Source organism: Chaetodon auriga, chromosome 11, assembly GCF_051107435.1.
Source record: "Chaetodon auriga isolate fChaAug3 chromosome 11, fChaAug3.hap1, whole genome shotgun sequence".
Lineage (NCBI taxonomy): Eukaryota > Metazoa > Chordata > Actinopteri > Chaetodontiformes > Chaetodontidae > Chaetodon > Chaetodon auriga.
The window spans coordinates 5,581,459-5,605,665 of NC_135084.1; the positions used below are offsets into that span (position 1 = coordinate 5,581,459).

Here is a 24,207-nt window from a genome sequence, read left to right on the forward strand (position 1 = left end):
GAACGGTGTTTAATCCCTCCAGCAGAGTTCCACAGACTTACAGAATCAATGCCAGTGTGCATTGAAGCGGCATGTGGTGGATCAACACCTTGCTGAGACAATTCAAGTTGATTTTAATTTTAATTTGTCACCCATCTGTACTTATGTTGGAACAGTAAATTAATAACCTCTTCTTTACAAAAAATGAGAGTTAAGTGTTAATAAGTGAAGAAGAGATGCTCTTATTGTAAAAATCCATCTTCATAGTCCATATCATACTGTATTTTTGAATAGGTTGGACTTCTGCCTGCCATCCACAGACTTCTTGGCTTTGGGATTGTAAGAAGGGAAAGAGAAAGCAGACTCTTTGCTCTTGTGAGCGACACCTGGACCATTATCATGCAGAAATCAACACAAATGAGAGTCACGATCAGAGAGCTCTGCATCAAGTCATTTAGGGTTAACAGTCAGCAGTCAGCACAGATCACACATTACAAAATCAAACATGTTCTAAGCGCCACTCCAGATTCACTTGTAACTGTTCCATGCTACATCCAGATGCATTTTGTTGAATTTCACCTCTGTTTTCCATTCCTAGAACAGGTTTTAAGTAGCAGTGAGCTAGCAGCTAATCTGTCAGGCCGACAGTCTGGTTAATGGCTAATGACTAAGTGTCAGTGTAACAGATGAGGCTGCTGTCTACACTGACCTGTTTACAGACACTTAAGGCTGCAGCCATGAATACAGGCATGATAGATTAATCATCCACAATGGCTAGAAAATGAACTGGTTGCAAATGAACACCAACAACCAGCCCAAAACGATGCTAAGTCAATACATCAATCAATCTTATACCATCAAAAGCAGAGTGTGCGGTTGAAATAGAAAATACTCAATTTGGTGCCTGAGGATTTTTATTTATTTATTTTCAAATAGACTAAAAAGTTCTGTAGTTTCATGTTTGAACTGGTATATTGAACTGATAAACTGGACTCCCTGAGCAGACCAAGGGAAGTTTGCAGCTCAGACAGGATAGCAGGTGTCAGAGTGAAGAGGGATTACTCCGAGCTCTCCTGGTCGACAGCGAAGGCACAGCGAAACATGCAGACAGCTGTATGATGATATATTACACCACGGTTTAAGACACAGTGGCATGAACACACACTGTCAGAGGCAGTGAACCAAACAGGAACCAAGAGATGAGAGGACTACAGCAGGGAACATAGAGTACTGGGATGAAGATACAAATATAAATTAGTATTTGGAAAAAAAAATAGAATGCAGTCATTGAGATTTGAGTAGCACTTCCTCCAGACATGGGAACATCTGGATGATTGAAATGAAGGTTCACTTCTTAAAATCACTCTCCTTCCTGACTGATCTGGAGTCTTTTCTCTGGCATCTTATCATTTAGAGTCTTCTTCTTTGGCGTGGCAAATTTCATCAGGGCCCTTTTGTACCAAGCAGTCCCCAACATGGCCGAAATCTGCAGTATGTTGTATGTGCAGAACACAACTGCCATGTCTCAAGCTCCTTCTTATTGTCTCGTTTTTGATTTGTTTGTTATTTATTATATCTTTACCACACCATGGACACCACCCAAGTGAACCTTATCATATAATGCGACAAAGAACAACTTTTGCACATCAGATAGTTGATGGACAACACTTTCTCACTGCCATCAGCATATAAGGAATATCTGTGGCTTGGGTTACCTGTTGCCACACAAACAACAGAAGCAACACAGGAAATGAGGGTCCTGGGCTGGGGTCCTGATCAGGCTGTGGAAATGTGCAAACTGGGCTCCTCTACAGAGTGTCTTTGTAGCAAACGTCCAGTCCTTGGCTCTGCTCTTTGATCTTTGACACAGCCATTGCCCCAGAGGAACTCTCCATTCACCACCACGACTGGACAATAGAACTATAGAAGAAAAGCAAGGGGGGAGGTGTCTGCTTCATGATCAACAGCCAGTGGTTTTCAATGGGCTAAAGCACCATCCTCATTTTCTCCTGAGAGAAAAAGACTCAAAATGACCACAAAGAGACACTAACTGGGTACAAAGACACACGAAACAACCAGAAAGCAACACAAATGACCACAAAGAGACACAAAACGACCATAAAGACAGCTACAAAGACAGACTAACTCATATGAGAGAGACACAAAATGACCACAAAAATACTGTCTGTGTGGCTGTCTTACAGGCAACCTTTACCATTAACTGACATGACAGTTAGTGGGACACCCAGCTTTGTTGTCCACAATGTTTGCAACGTTGGCTTGTTTTTTATTCATTTAGTTTTTGATTATTGTTTATGTTGTTTATTTTTAGCAGATTATTTAGAGTAGGACATTTTGAAACATATATGCTCATATGTGCTTTAAATAATTCAAGCACTAGACCATTTAATAAAACCTACAGTGCATGCAGAGAGATAGCAGCTGTATTATTTAGAACTACTGAAACACATACACCCACACACACTCCTTCCTTGTCCCAGAACCAAAAAAGCACAGCTAGCATGTCCTTGAGCAAAACACACTGAGCCTCAAACAGATTACCAACTGACTAAAAATTGACATCTAAAACAGCCCAGTGCAACACTGATCCACGCAGCCAAACCCCAACATGCAGTTAACAGCACATGCACGCACAGTGCGCAGATATTACACTGATGTTGTGTTTCTAAAGGGAAGGTCTCCTCTGTTATGCTAATGGTGCCAGATATTGCCAGTAATTCAAGGTTAGTCAAACAGTTTGTTTGGTTGCTGGGCACGCTCAAGAGATTTTCCCGTCCTGGCTCAACAACGCGCTGGCAGAGCTACAGCCATCAATGTCATTGTACAGACAGCACAAGGTACGGCATTTGTTTCCGAGTCCGGCCCTGTGATGTACACAAAGAAAAAGCTAGGCGGTGAGCCAGCTGAGGATGTAGAAAGTAAGAGAAAGTATGAAGCGTGATGTGTGTTTGAGGCAAGTGGAGGATGGGTGAGACTGTGCTCCCTTCACATGCACATGCAGGGTTTAGATATGTACACTTTAAAAGGCTCGTAATAGATATGTGCGAGTGATGGGCTCTTGTAGGATGGGTCTTAACTGACTGCTGTGTGTGTGTGAGAGAGAGAGAGAAAGAAAAAGAGAGAGAGAGAGTGTGTGTGTGTGTGTTTTCCAAACCTCTGCACTGCACTGTCTCCTCAAACTGCCCCGTTTTCTCAAACAAATCAGCTTAGATTGCTTCAGTGCTCTCAGGAAGAGAGAGTGAGAAATGGAGATAAATACCAAATGAAATAAGAAAAGAGAGGGAATGAGACGGAATGGGAGGAGAATGAAACAGGCGGCCAGAAAAAAAGGCACACGGAGGAAGCAGAGACAAAGAAAGGGAGAGAAAAAGAGAAGCTGATAAACAAGGAAGATAGTGAGAGAAAATCTTTATTGCATTTTTTATCCTGTCTGTCTGAAGAAAGGAGGCACAAAAACAGTTATTCTTCTGGAGATTTGATTTTAGAGGCAGAGAATAAATTCAGTCCACTGCCAGGTTCTGCCATTCAGCTGGGAACACAGAAGAGGCAATTGTGCTGTTTATGGCCTTTTTCACACGCTCTAATGTTGTTAAGCTTTCAACCAAATGGTCAAAGGTATTATTGTAAGCAGAAACTCAACTATATCAAACCCATAAATGTATTTTGCTGATTTGATGATAACAAAAGCCAAATCTGCAGTGATTCAGTCTCCTGAAAACCCAGAAAGGAACTGAAATCTTGTCAGAATTTCTCTGAGCTGTGACGTTGTGACATAATTGAATTGCGCTGTTGGAAACTTGTCTGTGGAAGTGCCCTTTAAAGGGGACAGGCCTGGTTCACATCATGAATAACCATGTTTCCACCAAGCATTGTCCCGCTGCTCAGGGAAGCATTAACTGTGACTCCTGCTGACACAATGTGACCACTGAAAGCTCATTTAAAGAATCCTTAGTCTGTAGTTAGTGTTTTTTAACTTTCGGCTCAGCAGCATAACATCAGCATTTAGCATGGATGGATTACTAAGCGGGCATACCAGGCTCAGGTCCAAAAAGACTCAAAACAGCTACAAAGAGACTCTAACTGACTACAAAGACACGCAAAACAACCAGAAAGAGAAGTAAACTGATCCACAAAGATACACAAAATGAACACGGAGATACACAAAATGAACACACAGATACACCAAATGACTGCACTGAGACACCAAATGACTGCACCGAGACGCAAAATGAACACAAAGATACACAAAATGACTGCACTGAGACACCAAATGACTGTGCTGAGACACAAAATGAACACAGAGAGATGCAAAGCAACCACAGATAGAAGCGAGACAACTTTAGAAACACAACATGACCACACAGAGATGCAAGATGACTACAAACACACACAAAAAGATGTTTAATGACCACCAAAAATACTTGAGTGTCTTTCAGGAGCCGTTGACATGTGTTTAGTCTTATCCAAGGCACAATCTGCCTTTTTTCTGGAGTCCAGAAGCAGCAGGTATAACATAACCCTGACACTGGGTCAAAGGATATTTTGATGAGGGTTTGACATTCAGTACTGAAGCAGTATGACAGATTGAATTAACCATATCAATAATATGCTGGTTGTCAGTTGGTTCTGATCCGAATTCACAGCAAACTGGTTGTATGACATTTTCTCCAAATACTGTATGTCTGATGGCAGAAGGTTGGAGCCTACAAAGCCTCTGCATGGCTGCACCGCGCAGCTCTCTCATGTGACTTCAAGATGCATCATGCAAATGGAGACAAAGGTGCACACTTCAGTCCGGCAGTCATGCTGTTACACTCAGAGTAACTTAACACACTGAAGCAATTGCACATCAAGTTCACATCATGCATGCTCCACCTGCAAAATGTCTTCAAAATGTATTATGAGTAGAGGACGCCACGCAGCAAACCAAACTGTGCAATGGAAAACAGGATCCATTAGCGTTTAATTATTTTCTTAAACACTATAAGTACAGGGTCAGTGTTTCTTCTAGCACACAAATGAAAAGACACTAAATAACAGCATCTTCTCTAAATACCTCATCACTGGGAACTAAGAAATTACTCAAATGCTTGTTAAATATAGGTCTGCTGCAGAGTCAGGGGACTGACTAATGCAACATCTAACAGTATTACACTATTCCATCAAATGTCAAGGGGAGCCTCTGAATGCCTTTTCATCCGGGTGCAGAATGTATCAAGTCACCCACCAATCTGCAGAAGAGCCGGACAGAAACTTATTTCTATGCTAATAGTGCTGACAAATGTGTTGTGATCGGGTTGCCATTTTTGAGCGGATTTGAATTGTCCCCTGAATTGAATTGAACTGTGAATTATCATATAATTGCATTTTCAGCTGTGATTTATGTGCACATCGGAGCCGGTGTGCTCCAGTTAGTTGGTCGTGGCATTTCTGCAGCTGGTCTAACTCCAAACACTGCAGGATGTTTCTCGACCAGTAAACATCAATCTTTTATCCCTGCCCACCCCCTCCTCCCCCTCCCTCTTCCTACTCTTTGCTTTTTTCATTCATTCGGTCTTTCCGTCTCTTCCTGTCGTACTTGCTTTCATTCATTCATTCTTTGCTTTTTTTCCTTTCGCTTTCCCCACAGGCGATGCTTTCACTTCTTTATACTTTCCATCTTCGATCATCTATCTCGGCCGTATTTGAAGGAATGACAGTGAGGTGCCCTCAGGGTTATACAGTAGCTCTGCTTCCTTCACAGCACGCATGCAGAAACACACACACACACACACACACACACACACACACACACACACATCTCCTCTGTCATTGTGTTTTTTCTACCCCAGTGGTTGGCATTGACATGTTCTCTTTCCATCTCTTTGTCTGTATGTCACAGTGTGTAATCCTGCCTACAGTATGAAATTGTGCTGGTACTCTACTGTGAAAAGGTATGCTGTATATCTACAAGTTATATACCAAAAGCTTCACTTTTCTACCTCAAAGCAACTGAAAATTACAGATATTACAGATAATTGTACAGATTATGTTAAAAGGAGGATGTTTCCATACATATTAGGATAGAAATTACTGTTACAACAGTACATTGAAAACATTGAAAATTGAGGGACACGTTCAAACTCCAATCCTTATATACAGTCATGTGAGAGTAGAGGACTGTGTGGCTGGACAGTCTAATGGTGTGTGTCTGCTGTTCGGAGCTAAAGAGAGCTGTGCTCCTCCGCAGACTGAGCTCTGCTGTATGTCTTTCTGTCAGCAGGCAGCTCTCTGCAACCAGCAGGCGAGGCCTCAGTCATCCACGTCATTGCATGTCACCATGCTGCGTGGCCCTGGCTGCCCTCAATCACACAGACTCCTGACATTTGACATCATGTCATGTAAGAGCCAAGCCTTCAGGGTCAAATCAACAACATCCCCAAATCCAACCCTACATTGATGACAGGCAGCTGACTCAAGTCTGTGTCAAAGGTAATAATGCTGGAAAACGCATCATGCAGGCTGACTTTACTGGGTTCAGCTTGTTTAATGGTGATGCTTTAATAGGTAAATGCAGAGAGCTGGAGCAGGACCGGCATACACATTGGTGCAAGAATAATGGGCTGCATTACCTGAAAATAAACTGTTTTTTTTTTTTTTTTTAACTGCTCCAAATGCTATCACACTTTGACAAAGTGCTCAGGTAATGCTCAGCAGATTGGACTTTTAGCTGTACAAACATTTCTCTGAGCTGCTCTGGAGGCAGAAATAGAAAAAACCCTGGCTGATAAACATCCTCAGCTTTTGCAGAGCAGAAGGCAGATGCACATGTTTGCAACATGAACAATGAATGGACTCAATATTTACCGCAGGTTAAAACTACAATAATCAATATTTGATATTTACATTCACATTTAGTCAGTGCTTTGTGATGTAAAGTGTAAAGTTCTTGGTGTGTGATAATCCCTTGTAGTATCTGCTCTTCTCTTTAGGACACTCTTCCCCCCAGGGCTTTGAGGAATCTTGCCACTCATTAATACCTTTAACCTAAAGGTTGAGAGGCCATGACCATATTAGGCCCTCTCCTGTTGTGCAGTATATGCTCTGCCATGACCATATTAGGTCTTTTTTAACCCTTCTGTGTTAGTTGTGTCAACACAACTCCCCTATATAATGCATGTCTGAGATGCTGTATGTGTGTGTTGATTCTATTGGCTGAAACCACCCAGACATAGCATGCTGTCTGAGATGCTGTACTTGCTTTAATAAACCTTTTTATATATAAACAAGACAGTATCGGCGGAGAACTTCTTCATCATCTTCACTTCATTGCTGCATCATTGATACACGACACCCTCACCGGATGTAAATCCTGAATACAGTTTCCCTCAACTCTATTCCCATTAATTGCATTTCTACTCTGAGCAGTAACCTCTTTCTCATTCATCCACAGACACGTCATAATTGATCCTGATGGGTCAGCCAGCTTGCAAACTACCAGCTATTGGCTAGTTTAGCCGAAATCTGGAGGTAAAGGCTAACTTGCAAAGCTAAAACTACTACATTTCACTGTTTGAGTTATTAGCAAGGGAGTGTGTCCTCATTATATCAGCTAGCTCCTCTTTTATCCTTTGCTTTTCATTGGGACCATGTCTAATTTTACAAACTGTTTTCTGCCCACTGAGGTTTACTTCTGTCTCCAGAGCAGTTCTACCACTGATTTATCATCTCACAAAGCTTTTGTTATTGTAAATTATTCTTTGATTTAGAAAAGCATGCCTTAGCTGAGAGAATACATACTGAGGTCATTTGCTTAAAAGCTGTTCAGTAGCTTGCTGAAATTGCAGAGCAGCACATACTGTATTGGTTGTGTGACAGAATGTTGCAATTATGGACACTTAAAAGTGTCTATTTTCGGCCAAACTGTCTTTTCAGTTGTCTGTCATTTAGCCTATGCAGGCAGACACACTGCTATCAATAAAACAGCATTTATAATGTGGAGACAGGTGACTGACAAGGCAGTTTGGCAAGTGATTGGCAGGAATGACAGCATGACAGAAGGAGGAGATGGGAGAAGATTTTTACAAAGATTGATGATCAGGAAAGGAGTCCTGGCTTGACATTGGACTGACACAATGAGTGCAGCCTCTGCAGGACAGCAAGATTTGAAGGAGCAGTCTATAGGATTTTTATTGTGCCATGGCATTAAATGGTTGCTTATGCATGCTTGCTTGCTGCTGAGACTATTGACACACCCCATCAAAGTAAATGTGGAGAGAAACTAGTCGAGTATTGGTACAAATCAAGTTTGAAAACACTTCATTATCCAGTAGATCTCCATTTTTCTGAACAAGCCCCTTTAGATCTTGTTTTCAAGGTCCCACATAAAAATCCCGCTCCTCCTCTGTGTCACCGCTGTGCTACTAATATCTGAAGCAATTTTAATCAAAATGATCTCATTTAAAATTACGTTTTGCTTGATGAGTCGTCTTAATTTCCAAATTGCTCGTTGTGTGTGAACAGATGGAAGAACATGCAATCAAGGTTGATAAAGCATGACCATTTAATATTGGAATAGAGCCCGTTAAATCACTCTCTATCATCACATCAGTCTCTTAAAAGTAATTTATGATTGAGTAAGCCCATTACCTGGTTTTCACCCAAATCACTGAGCATGAGCTCGATTAAGCCTCCAGCAGTCATTTGGTTTGAGGACGCTGTAACACTCAGTAAGTCTGTAAGTGCCAAACATCGTGCTTATACTACTACTACCACCCCCTCCCGAAACATCAGCATTCCCAGGCTGCCACCTAATCCAACCAATCAAAGGTGCTTTCATCCTGTGAAATTATAAGCTTGTTTGCCTGCAATTAGCTTGGTGTGAACCAACTCTATTAGTGTGGCTCCGTGATTTCTCTTCTCTTGCCTCCCGACAGATCTCTTGATCTGTGTTGGGTGTATAATTAACCATCAATGATTAGCTTCTCGGCTGAAGTGGAGAATACCAGTAAACCAGGAGCTCCAACGCTTTTCCATTTCAAAGGCTCCTAAATGGATCCACAATAGACCGCTGACCCTGTTTGATCCAGTTCTGTTTAGATGAACCATCTGAGACGTCACCTGTTGTGTGGTCAGTGTGATCATGACACAAGAGACAGAAAAGCATCAACAGTTATTCTCTGTAATATTTTTGCCTCTGTGGACGGCCACTGTGTCAGATTTATGTGATCGCTGAGTCACACAGACGGATGTTTATATTCAAGTGACAAAGTCCTGGATAGTGACTGTAATAATGATGATGGATGGAGCAAGTCGTGAAGTCAGGTGACAAGATATTTTGTTAATTAATTTGTTAAGTTGGACGACTTGTTGACTGTGACACAGTACATATGATAAACCTGATCCACTCCAGCTTTAACTCAAGGAATCTACAAGTTTGTAGAGCCTAAAGTGAAGCGTTCAAATGCTTATTTCGTCCAAACAACACCTCAAAGGCCACACACATTCAGTTTACTCTCAGAAAACAGACAGTGTTCACATTTGAGAGGCTGGAAAGATTTCTTTGGAAAAAATACTTAAACTGTTAATCACAGCATCAAAACTTTATTAATGTTCTCTCAAGCGATGAAACAGTGTAACGACTAATTGTTTTCACTCAATTTATATTCACATTATGTGAGCTTTGGGCTGTTATTGCATTAATGATTTGATCAGTAGTGACACATGGCCATCACCATGTCCAAAAACCCAAAGTGACACCCTCACATTGCTTGTTTTGCATGACCACCAGTCCAAGACCCTTGCAAGAAGCTTGCAAAGTTCATTTTCTTTCAAATAAATCTGTCTCACACTGTGACCCTGACCTATTTCTTCTCATTTTGTCCTGACATTTTTAAAAGATGTTGTGTGCTGGTTGAATTGTTGTCTTGAGTTTGGAATAATATGGTGTATAAGGAAAGATAACGGTGGTGAGAATGAAAAGCTCTGTTTCTGAAATTAAATGTTTCTCCTATCATCAGCACAGGGACTCCTGGGGCTCTCTCGAGGACCCCTGCAGATATCCATGTCCCACGAGTCCTCATATCAAGTCCTTCTATTTTTGATTTAACAATGTGTTCTTGACAAACACAGCATGAGCTGCGGCAACACAAACTAGCCTCTCTCCCTCTCCCTGTGAGCCGGGTTTATTCTCAGCGGACACTGATGCGCACAACATAACGAGGCCTTTCTCCCGTTCCTCCTCTCTCTCTCTCTCTCTCTGTCTCTCTCTCTCTCTCTCTCTCTCTCTCTCTCTCTCTCTCTCTCTCTCTCCAGGTTCTCTCCTCTATCCCGTCTCCCCTCCTCTGCTCTGCACCTGCTCCTCCCCTCCTGCATTATTATCCTCAGACTCAGAGCAGCGCTTCGTCCTCGCCAAGTGATGCTCCTCGGCGGCGCACATCGGTGGGTTATCACCGCCCGCTGCAGGGAGCACCGCTCCGGCTTGTGTTTATCATTTGGAAACACGCACTGAAGGACGTCAGAACATGGGAATTTAACGGGGCTTTTTAGAGAGTGAGCTGGAGGAGGGCAGGACGACGAAGAAGCACTCAAGTCCCATCCGAGAGCAGAGAAGGAGGAGGAGGAGGGGAACTCCGGGGAAACGGTCCCGCCGGGACGGGGGAACGCAGCGGAAGGTTTTGTGCTTTAGCTGCTTAGTTTGAAATGGACTCACGATGCCTGATCTTGTTGTTTGGTCGTGAAGACTAACATCACAAGGTTTACAGGAAGGGGTTCTTGGAGTTGCGGTCGGTCGGCCGGTGCATTTCTGTTTGTGATGGAGTGAGTGGAAGAGAGGGCGCACGGTAACTTCAGCCTCGCCATGAAATCAGTGTTTTTCAGCCGCTTCTTCATCCTGCTGCCCTGGGTCCTTATTGTCATCATCATGATCGACATCGACAGTAAAAGGACGATCCGGGCTCCTGCAGCCGCTCGGACCGGCAGGACGCAGCGGGCGCCCCGGACCGGCGCACCGGGGGTGGGTGGTACCCAGAACCAGTCCGCCCTCCCGGTTATCTACGCCATCACTCCGACTTACACCCGTCCGGTGCAGAAAGCGGAGCTGACCCGCTTGGCCCACGCCTTCCGCCAGGTGCCCCGGTTCCACTGGATCGTAGTGGAGGACTCGACGGCGCGCACGGAGCTGGTGGCGCGCTTCCTGGCCCGGTGCGGGGTTCCGTACACACACCTGCATGTGTTCACGCCCCGCAGGTTCAAGCGCGCCGGGATGCCACGCGCCACCGAACAGAGGAATGTGGCTCTCACGTGGCTCCGGCAGCACCGGAGCAGGCGCGACGCCGGCGTGGTTTTCTTCGCCGATGATGACAACACCTACAGCCTGGAGCTGTTTGAAGAGGTGACCCTTCGTTTGTGTTGTTTACTGCTGACTGTCTGACAAGGTGCCACATCCAGCAGCTGTGGCTGAGGCTTACAGTAATTCTTAAACTTTTGACAGCTAAAATATGAAAGAGGAAACAGCACATATAGGTCTACATTATTTTATAAATGAAAAGTTGAACTCATAAGTAATAGCCTTAAACAGATCCCAGTTTTGCTGCTATAAACCTAGTCTGCTTGGTCTGGTGTGAGCTGTATCTTATGGTGGCTAATATTAACAAACCTTTAGCTGTTGTCATGAACTGACCTTACTGAGACAGTTCACTGACTGTATGACTCTCCCTGCTTGTGCTGCTGTACTAGTGCTGTTCTGTTGTGTTACACTATATTTTAGCATTTGTCATTGTCTTATAATTGCCACCTGTGGCAACAGCAGCTTTCTTTCAGCAAAGGGTACATAGACTTGCTTTAAAGTGTCAGGGTACTCATTATGCAGAATACCCCCTTTGACACTCATATTATTATATCATTGGATTATTATAAATATTGATGCATGCCAACAAAATTGAAATGCTGTAGCCAACATACATGGAGAAAATTAAAGTAATTAGGTATGCTAACTGTGGTCATCCACGTCATTGTATGTCACCACGGTGTGTGGCCCTGACTCCTGACTCCTGATATTTGGCATCCTGGCATGTAATAGCCAAGCCTTCGGGGTCAAATCAACCTGAAAAGTACTTGAAAATTCTACTTGACTGCAGTATTTGACCAAATGTACAAGATACTTTGCAAGTGGACCACCACCAAATAGGACTGATAAATCCTAGCACCATGCCTGCACACCCTGTTGTGAAGGATTTGGTCCCACACATTTAGTTATTGATGATAGAGCTAAGAGCTACAAATGTAATAGTTATTTGCACCCATTTTTATCACAGTGTCAGCACTATGAGGGTAACTATTTCCCCATGTCTCACTGTGTTTGTGCCGTGCTACAACCATTATGCTGCACAGAAAGGTCATTGTTAGGCATTCCCAAATGGGATCATTTGAAAGGGAATCAAACACTGAGACTCATCCGTTTTTCTTGTTGATGGGATCCCACAGGAACCATATTAAATACCCTGGGGTGCTCCAGACCCTGTTTAAAAAACAGCTTGTTTCACTCGAGAGGCTGTTCTCATAGTGAAACTTGTAATACTACATGGACACTTGGTATTGAAGGAACGTCTTCACACAGAGAGTTGGAGTTGAGCAAAGGCTAAAATGAGTGAGAGAAAAAACAGACGAAGGCTAAGAGCGAGGACTGAGAGATGAGAGAGATGGATGGCGGCGGTGCTGGTGATGGGGCTCGGGGTGTTTTGGTGCGCCAGGGCTGCTAGTTATTTCAAATCTTTATCTCACCACCATCTCTGTCCAGTTTCCTACTGATCCACTCACCACCACAGAATTAACAAGCATGACAGTGTGTACGTTTGTGTGTGTGTGCGTATGTGTGTGTGAGAGTGTGTGAGTGTGGGATTACTTTATTTGCTCCAGCTTGCAGTGTGTGTGTGTGTGTGTGTGTGTGTGTGTGTGTGTGTGTGTGTGTTTGTGTGCGTGTGTGAGTCAATGCAAGATGACATTGTTAAGGGTTGATACTAACACAGTTTTTTTTATTTCAATTCTATTTTTTTATTTTTTCATATTTCAGTATTTTACAGTTGTATATAAATACAGTTGTATAAATACTCCTAAAAACTAGCTGTATTCTGCAAATCTGATTTGGACAACGGGCTAGAAGGCGTGCCATTAACGACGTCTCATATTGGCAAACTGACACCTGCATGTAACTCAAGCCTGTGTCTGAGAGTGTGTGTATGTTAGTGCGTGTGCATACGGGTATCGCTTTTCCCATCTCTGTTAACGATCAGTTGTCCTGTATTTCAAGACATCTCGTCCGAGGTAACAAAGAAAGACTAGCCAATAGCAGTGGCAGAAGCAACAAAACAATCCTCTCAGTCTCATAAATGCACACTCTGAAAGAATGCTGCTCTGATTGCTGATTGCTCACTCTGATTACTGTCATTCAATGATAGCTGTCCTCAAATCTGAAATTGCTGCAATTTGCTCCAATAATAAAAGAATGCAGAATGTTCAGAATGCAAAACATTTAAATCTAACTTATCTGATAAGTCTGCGCTGAATGATATCACAAAAACTGAAGGAATATGCTGTAGATTATCTCATTGGTGAGCTTTGATGAGCATTGTATCAGCCCTTTGTGGGATAAAAATGAATGCTTGCATTGCGACGTGTTGATTTGAGAAGGCTTTTTCTTCTGCTTTGGAAAGAAATCTCGGCTGACATCTAAGATCTGTTCTGCAGGGTAAACCGAAGGCACATTTACATTAAGTGTGTTTGATGCACTTTAGTTGAGCTCTGCAGCTTTTCTTCTTTTTTTGTTTGGCTTGCCTGGATGTGTGAGAACAAAGCCTGATGACTGCAAACATATATGTCACACGTCTTCTGAGAGAAGTCTGTTTCACCAGAAGAGACAATGTGACTACTGGAGAAATGCATTAAGTAGGGTTTTAGTGCTGCAATGACTATTTTCACTATCAACTGATCTGACAAGTTTTTTTTCTGAATCATTGTTTGAGCTGGTAATTGTTTTCTAAATGACTTATTAATTCAATGATTAATCAATTATCACAATCACACAGAATAGTTTTCTGTCCTTTTCCTAATCGATCAATCGATGCAACTTTTCCATCAGGCTTCGTTTGAGTTACAGGCCTTTCCAATCAGTCCCTTTGCAGCAAAGTACATTTTTCACATTGGTTCAGCTGAAGAAATCCAGCTTTGATTGGAATCACAAGTTGATTCTAGGTGGCTTTTCCCTCTATTGCATCCCTGAATGCAACACTTGGGTAAAAACCCTGTGTACTGAGAGCTCGCTATGCTGTAGCTGAGTCTCCTCTGTCACATAGTCTCAGTGTTAGCGTCCGTGCCTGTGCCTCGGTGTAAAGAGCATCTGTTTGATATATTGATAGCACACTGTCTTCTCTCCGTCCTCCTGCCTCTTTCATTACCCAGCTCCTCTGTGCAGGTAATGGCCTGTCATAGAGAGATAATAGGCCGTCATACGGCAGTAATAACCTGCAGAAACTGTCTGTGGGCTTTAGACTGATGGCAGTAACTGAGCTTATACTGGGTGGCAGCTTCATATTAGAAACCCTTAAATCATTTCAGGCAGAAAAATGATGGAGCTAACAGTTTTGCAAAATATTGTCTTAGCATGACCTTTTGGAATAATATTTCTTACAGTAATACATCATGAGTTTTTCATGCAATGTCACTAATGATTTTGTAAAAAAAAATAAGTATTAAAAGAGAAGTTTAAATTTTCTCAAACCCATCTCAATACAATACAGCCATATGTACACAACGAGAGTTAGGAGTCTCCATCCTGGTGATAAAAAAATACCCTCTTTGCTCACTGTAGCTTTATAGGAAACTGAGGGACTTGACCAAATACAGTTAATATACACATAAGAACATGTTTGTAATTTGAACAGTGCCAATGGAGATTATGCGTGAAGAAGCACAGCGGGGGGGGAGGGTGCGGCTTCAAGCATTTATTTGTTTATTTATTCCGTTTAATTCTCAGGGACAGTGCATACTGATAGACATTACTGTAAATATGGCATAATTAGCCGAGAGGCTGGTCTTCAGCTGCAGTCCCTGTCCAGGGGTGAAGTTGGCAGCCTAAAATCCGCCTAATATCCCTAAACAAATTTAAAACAATAACCATGATGTAAAGCATGTCTGTTCCAGTAAAAGCAAAAGACAGATAGATGAAAGCGCAGCCTACAGTACTGCAGGTCTTGTGCGTTTTGGTGACATTCATATGAAGTCACTGTAGTTACGTGCATAAAAAACAGACTCATGCACTGTGCAGGCCTGTGCTAACGCTTCTATTGATTGAAATAAAAAGGGTTGTGCTTTTTCAGGTTCGTTTGAGATGTGGGACTGAAAAGCATGGCTGAAACACCTCCTGTCACCTCCGATCTATTTTATGAGATGATTTTATGCTAACCACATGACGACGAAGGTCCAGTACACCTGTGGCTGTCTGCAGCGGTGATATATGCCATTTTGGGAGTTATTGGCAATTGACCTGTTCAGTTGTTCAGATATATGGACAAGCTGCTCCACCATGGCTCAACTAGTGAACATTATTCATGGAAACACAGAGAGGAAATATTATATCATGATTAAAGTCAAATGAAGCAGGAGTTTTGCCAACTCTTTGAACACACATGTGGTGTGTGAGCGCTGCGCTGTACTGATCGATTTTTAAAACCCAGTTCTATACATTATACACCAGTAGACTGGGTACTTAAATTTTCATCTCTCCAGCATTAAAATGCATTGGTGTTATCCTCCCATGGTTTTCATGAAATATTAAAATTTAACAGCCTGTGTTAAAAACTATATTTAGAAGTAGTTTTTTCATTCTGCTCTTTAACCCTCACTGACTCAGCAGGGCCGAGATAATTGTAACAAGGAGATGTGGACAACAAGTAGAATTATGCAACTGATCATTTATATAATGTATATTTACACATGACCCTAGATAATAATCATTGCTTGTAGCTTATGGGGCGTTAAATCCATGTTGATTTCGCTGGCAAAATTGGTTCATTCAATATTGTGATTTTAACAAATTTTATCATTCTAGTAGCTACTGTAGAGCAAACAGTGAGGCATTTCTGACCCACAGATTTCCCAATTAACAAATGAAGAACCCCAGCTGGGACAAAACCTGCTTCAGTCTTGACTCTTCGGTTGTTGATTACATGAAAGTAGCTGCCCAGGCTGTTTCACCCCAAGAGCGAACTACAAACCGCCGCGGAGTAATGAGCAAAATGTGCTTCCCCCCTTATGAAAAAAACATTGGGACGAAGCAAATGTTTAACACCCCCACCCCCCACCCCCCCCCCACCCCCTTTCTGGCTGCAGAGTCAGTGCGAGAAGTCAGGTGGAAAGGCATTTAGCGTTAAGAGGTCTCAGTTTGGCATGGTTTATTATGCACGCGACACGTTACAGCTGAGTCGCCTCCTAGCAGTCAAAAGGCTGTCAGAAAATGCAAGACTGCTCATTTAATGCCACCCATGAAATTACACCTTGATTGCCCACACACACACACACACACACACACACACACACACACACACACACTGCTTCCTGTGGGTTCCTGAGGGTGATTTAGCATTTTCCCCTCTAGAAGCAAAGGGCTGTCGTCATGTGGGGCTGCCTCACGTTAGACCACATTAACATGGTGCTTGTGAAGTTGGAATAATGCAGGTTTTTGTACATCTTTAAATCAATAGTCATTCAAAAAGAGTTTCAGATACTCACAGTTTCTCCCATATGTATTCTTGTGAGGACAGTTAAACAGCAGTCAAAATGTCCTTGGACAGTAAAATCTGATGTATAGCCAGAATAAAGGAAATCTTATAGGGTTGGAAATTAAGCCACGCTGAACGAGGCTTCACTGATGGCTTTTGGGTTATTTTAGCAAAATATGCTCAGTAGCACAGAAGGATTTCTGTGTGGGAGAAATCAACAGGGAGCAAGATTTTACTTTGGCAGTCTAGTAACAAAAAAGTAGTTCTCTCATACTCAATAATGCAGATTCATGCTTGTTTCAGTCTATTCACAATTCAAGGTAGAGTGATACTTATGAGGCACAAATCACTTCATTCATAGCTTCAGTTTATCAAAACTTTGTTCTTATTCTCGTAGTTTTTGGGTATGATTTCCATAGGTGATGGGTAGCTGCATCCAAGAAGCAGGATGTCAGGATGGATGGAAATCTGATGGATCACACCACCTCTGGAGATGTTTAAGGTGCATTCTAGGCAGGTGTTAAAAAACTGTAAATGCATCCATTTCTCCAAGACACATGCTCTACATAATCTTTACTCTGTTCTTGTGATAACAGCAGCTAAAATGACGCTTAAATGACATTGAAATTAGCTGTTCTCTGTCTCATTAAAGCAACAAGGTAAACATCTGCAGCCATCTCCAAACACAAGGAGCATTAATCTGATCACAGATCAGGTCGACAGCAGAATGATCTGTATGGTTGTGGGAGTGGTGTGAGTATGAAGAACTTGAAGATGACAAGACTTTTGTCTCACTCATAGTTCATAGTTAAGTTTCATCCATGTGTTTGTGTTAGCTTAGTTGTTAGCCAGCACTAGCTAACCTGTTGCCTTGTTTATGACATCAGATCATTTTACTGCTCATGTTTCCTCTGTTGGATCTTAGCAATTACTTTTATGAGCACAGTGTTATCGTAACCAGTAATGATGGGCAAAGCTTCAAAAATAAAAAGCCAAGTTGTAATAAACCTGAGTCATCTGATGAAACTACTCATGAATCTCCTCTATGCTGATGTATGAATAGTTGATCTAGAATATTTAGCATTAAGTGCATTAGTATGACCCCCAGTTCTGTCTGTCTGGGGTCAGTTACAATGGAGGAAGCCATTCAATCTTGGCTGAGAAACAAGCTATCGGGAAAATTAAGCTGTGCTTTTTTTTCTTTCTTCATTCCTGAAAAGCTGACTCTGGGAATGGAGGCTTTTTCAGCTGACGGCAGCATGGCAGGGCTGTGTGATTCAGCTGCAGCGGCCTGTCAGCCAGGCAAGACTTTCGTCAGACCTTTTTTGAATAATTGAACTCCCCCGGCCCTGAGAGCTCCACAGCAGTCACAGTGACTATTTTAGGGAGCAGGTACTTAGGAAAATGCTCTGTGCTGAAGTGTGACTCTGGGACACCTTTCCCGAATGGTGCTGCACCGGATCTACTGTTCATTTTGTAGTTCTGATATGGTGTGAGGGCTTTTCAGATGGTGTTTTAATGGTGGAAATCCTCTGCTGTGCTGAAATGCAGCGCAGATATTTTCTTAAGAAAATACCTTAAGAAAAAGTTGTTACTCTTAATTTCTTTGATAAATCCTTGAAATGAATTTGGATTTTTATTGTACATTTTTTTTCCCTCATATGTTATAGATCCTATTGGGGAGTCAGTTGTTACTGGGGAACTGCTTAAGATAATTTCTGTCTTTCGAGGAAATAGACCAAAAACATACGCGCAAACATTAAGGATATATCTGATGTCCAAGCAGCAGACTCCGGGCCTGCAGAGAATCAGGGGGCGATGGGGGGTGGCACAAAGAGAAACTGCTGGGATAAAGGAACCAGAGTGAAATGGGAAATCCAATTTCCTCAAACCCCTATGAGCAATTATCATAATTACATAGTGTAGTGGGAGAAGCGAGGATGGGGGGTTGTAATGTCAGGGAAGCGAAGCAGAAAGGAGATGAACCTTGGCGGGAGAAATTGTCCGTGGTTGGGTTGGTGGGAGGATAAGAATGGGGGAGAGAGGAAGGTGATAGGAAGGTTGAAGGCTTTCAAGGGCCAGCGTAAATGTAAAAAGGTGTTATGCACCAGCTCTCTGCTTATTTCCAATGCTGTGTTTTTTCTGAATTTGTGGTTTAACTATACACCCTCCTCTCTACTCCCTCATCAAAACCTCTTTTTGCCCTGATTCACCACTTTGTGTAACAGCAATTGTCTTACAGTTACAGATGTCAAACAGAAGCTGGTATTCATTAAACTTCTTTTATTAAAATAAAGCTGACATTGACATCTTGTCCTCGGGGCTTGCGACAGCTTGTTCCATCTACAGAGGAGGTTCTGTGTTACTCAGACATTTTGATATTTGTCCATGAATTTTGGTGAGCAGGAACATGTGATGAGATCTGTTTTCTTCTAGGGCGTTGACCTGAGGTATTGGTTTTCATGGGTTTTATTGTGGATGCGGTGGTGGAGCTTTGTGATCTCTTTTTTAGTTCATGAATTTCGTCTCCTGTTCCAGCATTATTGATTTCTGGCTATTACCCATGATTTAGGATGAGCACAACATTAGATGGAGCTTTAAAAGGAATCGTTCAACATTGTGGAAAGTACGCTTATTTATCTGAGGTGATACAAAATGGTAAAGAACTAATTCCAAACAACCTTATTAAATCATATACATCAACTATGTCCTGCACAGTAAACGCTGTAGTAGTGGAACCTGAACTTTGGGAACCTAAATGTACTGTGAGCTAGCAGGGCTCCAAAGTGTTTGTCTTTTGGTTTCACATAGAGCACATACTCATGGGTCTCATGAGAGAAAGTCCGGTGTTTGTTTAACTCATCCATCCACCCATTCTCCTGCATATGCAGACTTTCTTTCTTTTCATACTTAATTGCCTGACTTCCTCCTTTGGTCTCGTCATAATTACTAAGGCCACTAGAGGTCACAGGGTTTAATAATAAACATTGGGTCATAATGACGTACATGCAAAGAAAAGACTTTCAGATGTGTCTCTGGTGAGGATGGGCTGTTTATTTAATGCATAATACAAGCATTAGTAGTGATGTGTGACTCTTTAGAGGGGAAAGGAACCAGCTATCCTAAACCATAATCACTGCTTCGTGACAAAGCCTCTGGGTTTTACCATAAATATTTAGTTATGTGCACTAAATGACATTGCAGTACGGTATATACGCACAAATACATGTAGAGTATATGCACAGAAAGAGCCAGTTCCCCTGTTATGAAAGAAACACTGTAACATTACAGTTTATTACAGGTTTGTGGATGTTCTCACAGAAACCTCTCAGTTTTCATACTCCGGCATTCACAACCACACACACAACCACACACTCAATAACACTCGTGCCTTCATCGCTTTCATCTCCTTTCATATAAGCCCATAAAGCATTCAACCTGCACACATATCATGCACCATTGCATCACAGTTTCATAGCCCATCCCCAGCCTCTCTAATTTGATTCATTCATTTTCTCCCAGCTCATTTCTTCCCTCCCTCCTCCGATTGCCTCTGCCATGCATATTAATAACACACAGATAAAAATACGCTTGATTAAAATCACACCCGGCCCAGCCACCCGAACACTCGTCCCGGTGCGCAAACAACACAATGACGGCTCTTTCTCCAGGGCAGGAGGCAGGAAACGAGAACATCCATAATGGATTTCATATACTTCATCATTAAGAGTCTCTTTGTGTGTACACACAATTCACTTCTCACCTATTTGTTTGCAGGCGAAGGAGTCAGAGTTGATTACCCGACTGAGCCTCAGTGCTCCGAGACAGAGTGCCCTGGCTGCGAGTCAGATGAAATGTGATTCCTCTCAGCACTGTATTTTTCACCCCCAGCTTTTCTTTTGTTTACTTGTAAATAGCACGCATTTACTGACTGAGCTGCCGGTGCTGTAATTTGTCAGGACTTAGACGTTCTTGTGCATCCAGCTGCATCTGAAATTATTTTTCATGTGTGCCTAAGATGAATTATTTGTTATCTCAGCGCAGCTTCTGCCCTCTGGTGAAGATATCCATATTGATAATAAGACAGGAGCTTTAGTGACACATGGCAGTGTCCGCTGGTGGCTCCAGCTATACGGCCTACTGATGTACAGCACAGAGCAAAGGTCTTTCCAGATTCATCAGTGGAGCAAAATGAGTGTGGAGAGTGAGGGCAAAGAGCTGGTGTTGTGGTCAGATCTTATCAGGAGAGGTAGAAGAATGGACGTATTTCCTTTGAATCATTCCTATTTCCTATTGTCATGCATGGATTTAGTCCCATTTCACTCTCCATAGGTGGACTGGATTGTAAACTCATTCAAGACTCAAAACATGAAGTTTAGGACTTGGACTTGGACTTGGAGCTTGTTTGCCTTGACTTTATAGCTCAGACTTGAGACTTACTTTGCAAAACAAAGACTTTATAACGGCCCTCTATATTTGTGTTCAATGAAGACAGCTGTTTTGGGGTCCAGGTCATACAGTACCAGCACCTGTCTTAGCGCTTCCTGGAAGTTGATCCTCTCTGATCCTGACCACACAGTGTCATTCTGTTTCTCCACATTGTGTCTTATTTCTGTCTATTCCTAATATACAGTATTTTGCAAGTCCCTGCTCTGTTGCCTTTTCCTGCTTTTTCTTTTCGTCCTTGAAAGGGTTTTTGTGGGTTTGAAGTTTTTCCTCACACAGAGGAATTCACAGCAGATTCTGGCTCGTCATAGCAGGGTAAGTAAAATTGACTTGACATGAAATGATTCTCTGAAATGTGTTTGTGTAACATTTGACAATAGAAAGTATTAGTAAATGGTACTGCACGTGCAGAATATGAACACAGTGAAGAACTCCATTCAGCTGAATGTGTGATGCACTGGGATCCCCAGTCAGTGTTCAATAGTTGAAACAGAACTGATGTCCAATAAGGAAATTATTTGCCGAGCAGCAGAAACCAGTGAACTAAAACTGTTTTCTTCAAATTTAAATTGTGTAGCTGCTTCACAGACAATGAAAAGGAGACTGAATGTGTGGACTCACACACTTTGTTGAGTTTTTACACCCCAAGGAGAGATGTATTCTTGTGGAGACGGACTAGAAATTATCTCCAGAAAATCCCGCCGTGAGTTCGCACGGCAACCTTTACTATTTTCCCTTCCCTAGTTCAGTCCCTGTGGGGGAGCTGGTTCTTGATGACACACCTGATCATATGGGTGAACTCTGTCCTTTCTGGCTATCTGAGAGAGCTGGTTCTCAGGTATGGACTGGATTACTGTTGACTGTAGGAATGACATGTAGCACTCATAGCTCCTTTGAGACCTTGACCTACTCTGTGGAGACACGATGCAAGACTGAGATCGGGCGTGCAGCTGGCTGTGCTTACATACTTACTATTGTTCCAAGAAGGACTGGAAACAGTGTGAACCATCACTAATATATTTTTTTTATGTTCTTTTTCTTATATTTGTGTTCTTCCTTTTAAAGCCATTTCTTGAGACATCATTGTCATTTTCTCACTATATGCTGTGATTAATACACCGTATTGATTTCAAAGAGCTGCATCCCAGCATAAAAATATAGATTTTACTCAACTTCCAGTGAAAAATAAGTATTAAATAGCATGCACACACACACACACACACACACACACACACACACACACACACACTTCCCAAAATAGAAGCCGAGCTGTTCAGAGGATTACATACAAGGTTGTGTTGATTTCTTTCTTTGACTCCATATTCTCCCAACATTGTTGCCCTGTTGGTAAGTGTTTTTTCTCAGATAAAGGTATAAAATCTTCTAACAATGGGAACTTAAAGTGGGAGTCAGTGTTTTGAAATAGGTTTTGTTAGCAGTAAAAACACGAGTTGATTGTAAAATCAATAAATAAAAGAAATAAGAGTTCCTGGTTTGCTTCTGAGATGGCAGTAAATAAAACCTGAGCCAGAAATAGAGGAACCAAGTCACTGGTTAGCATTTAGGCTTTAAAGGGATGAATACACAGCCGCGGTCACAGCAGACAAGTCAGGAGACTACTTGTGACTGAGTTCATACTAAGAGCAGCTAAGTACTGGAAGGCAAATTCAATAAGTCTTTACCCGCCCGTGTGACGTCTGATTGATGTTCGTCACGATGATCTGTGGTCAGCTTTCATGAGGCTGCTGCTGGCCATTTGTTTGAGGCTCATCGCACAAATAGCTCTTTGTTTAACCCTTCAGTCCTGTTGATGTGCAGACTGAAGAGCAAGTCATGTGCCATAAATGTCACATCTATCTGCACCAGTCATTCCTTTTCTGGGTTACTTCCCAGAATTTGGAAAACATGGTCCCTCTGCGTAAAGGCATGGAATTATTTGTGGTTCAATTCAATTCAGTTTATTTATATAACACCAAATCACAACAAAAGTTGTCGCATGACACTTTCCATATAGTCCATGCTCTGTAATGTACAGAAACTCAACAGTTCCCCCATGAGAAGGCACTTTGGCGACAGCGGCGAGGAAAAACGTCCTTTTAGACAGAAAACTTGAGCAGAAGCAGGCTGTGGGTGGGTTGAGTTTAGAGAGAGAAAGAGTGATACACACAGCAATGACAACAACGATAATGACAGTAATAATATAAATATGACTAATAATAGTGGGTTTTATCACGTGGCTGGCTGTTACAACTTGGCAGATGAGTTAATTAATAATGTTTGCTGAAAAATATAATTTTGATCGCACTGCATTTCTTTCAGAATGTGTTTGCTATTGCAAATGGTACGATACAAAAGTCATTTCTACAAGGTGGTTGTGTGAAGGCATTCACTCTGTTCTCAGCCACTTAAACCCTCTGGAACTTCAAACCAGTCTCAGTACTCACCCTGGTCCTGCTGTCACCTCCATTCTTCCAAATCAAACTTTCACGGCACACTCTGAATGATCTGCTTGGTTTGGATGGTTGGAAAAGGTATGCATTCATTTTCACATTCATTATTCTGTGTTGGCCTTGGAGGGGTTGTCTGTCGCTGGTCCAGGAGCTGTTTATCAGATGGACATCAGTGTGCGATGAGAGGAATGACCCACTTTGATTTGCTTACACTTACTGTTGGCGTGATGCCACCATTTAAATGTATATTGTCTCTTTTGTAAATGGTTGTCTAACTCCTCACACACAGCATTCAAAGTGGCAAAATACATTTTTTGTCAAAGTAAACTAAAGAGGCATCATTTGCAGATAATCATGAGACAGAAGATGACTGGACAAGTACGCTATAGATACTGTATATAGACAAGTATACATACTGTACATAACCACCACATGCATGCATTCAATGTATTTCTTTGCACTGTGTTGCTTACAGTTTACAGAAGCACTTCACTTGTATGTAGACACTGTGTCTGGTTGGGCTTTACTAGTTTTAGTTTTGTTTTTAAGTACGTGTGCAC

General features: G+C 42.1%; 1 protein-coding gene across 1 annotated transcript in view; it reads left to right on the forward strand.

Annotated features, from left to right (window-relative positions):
• Nucleotides 1-9,831: 9,831 nt before the first annotated feature.
• The window catches only part of b3gat2 (beta-1,3-glucuronyltransferase 2 (glucuronosyltransferase S)), a 42,196-nt gene continuing 27,820 nt past the window's right edge, over nt 9,832-24,207 (forward strand). The window contains exon 1 of the mRNA XM_076743021.1: nt 9,832-11,371. Coding sequence (XP_076599136.1) covers nt 10,838-11,371 — 534 coding nt within the window. The 5' untranslated portion in view covers nt 9,832-10,837. The remainder of the gene's footprint in view (nt 11,372-24,207) is intronic.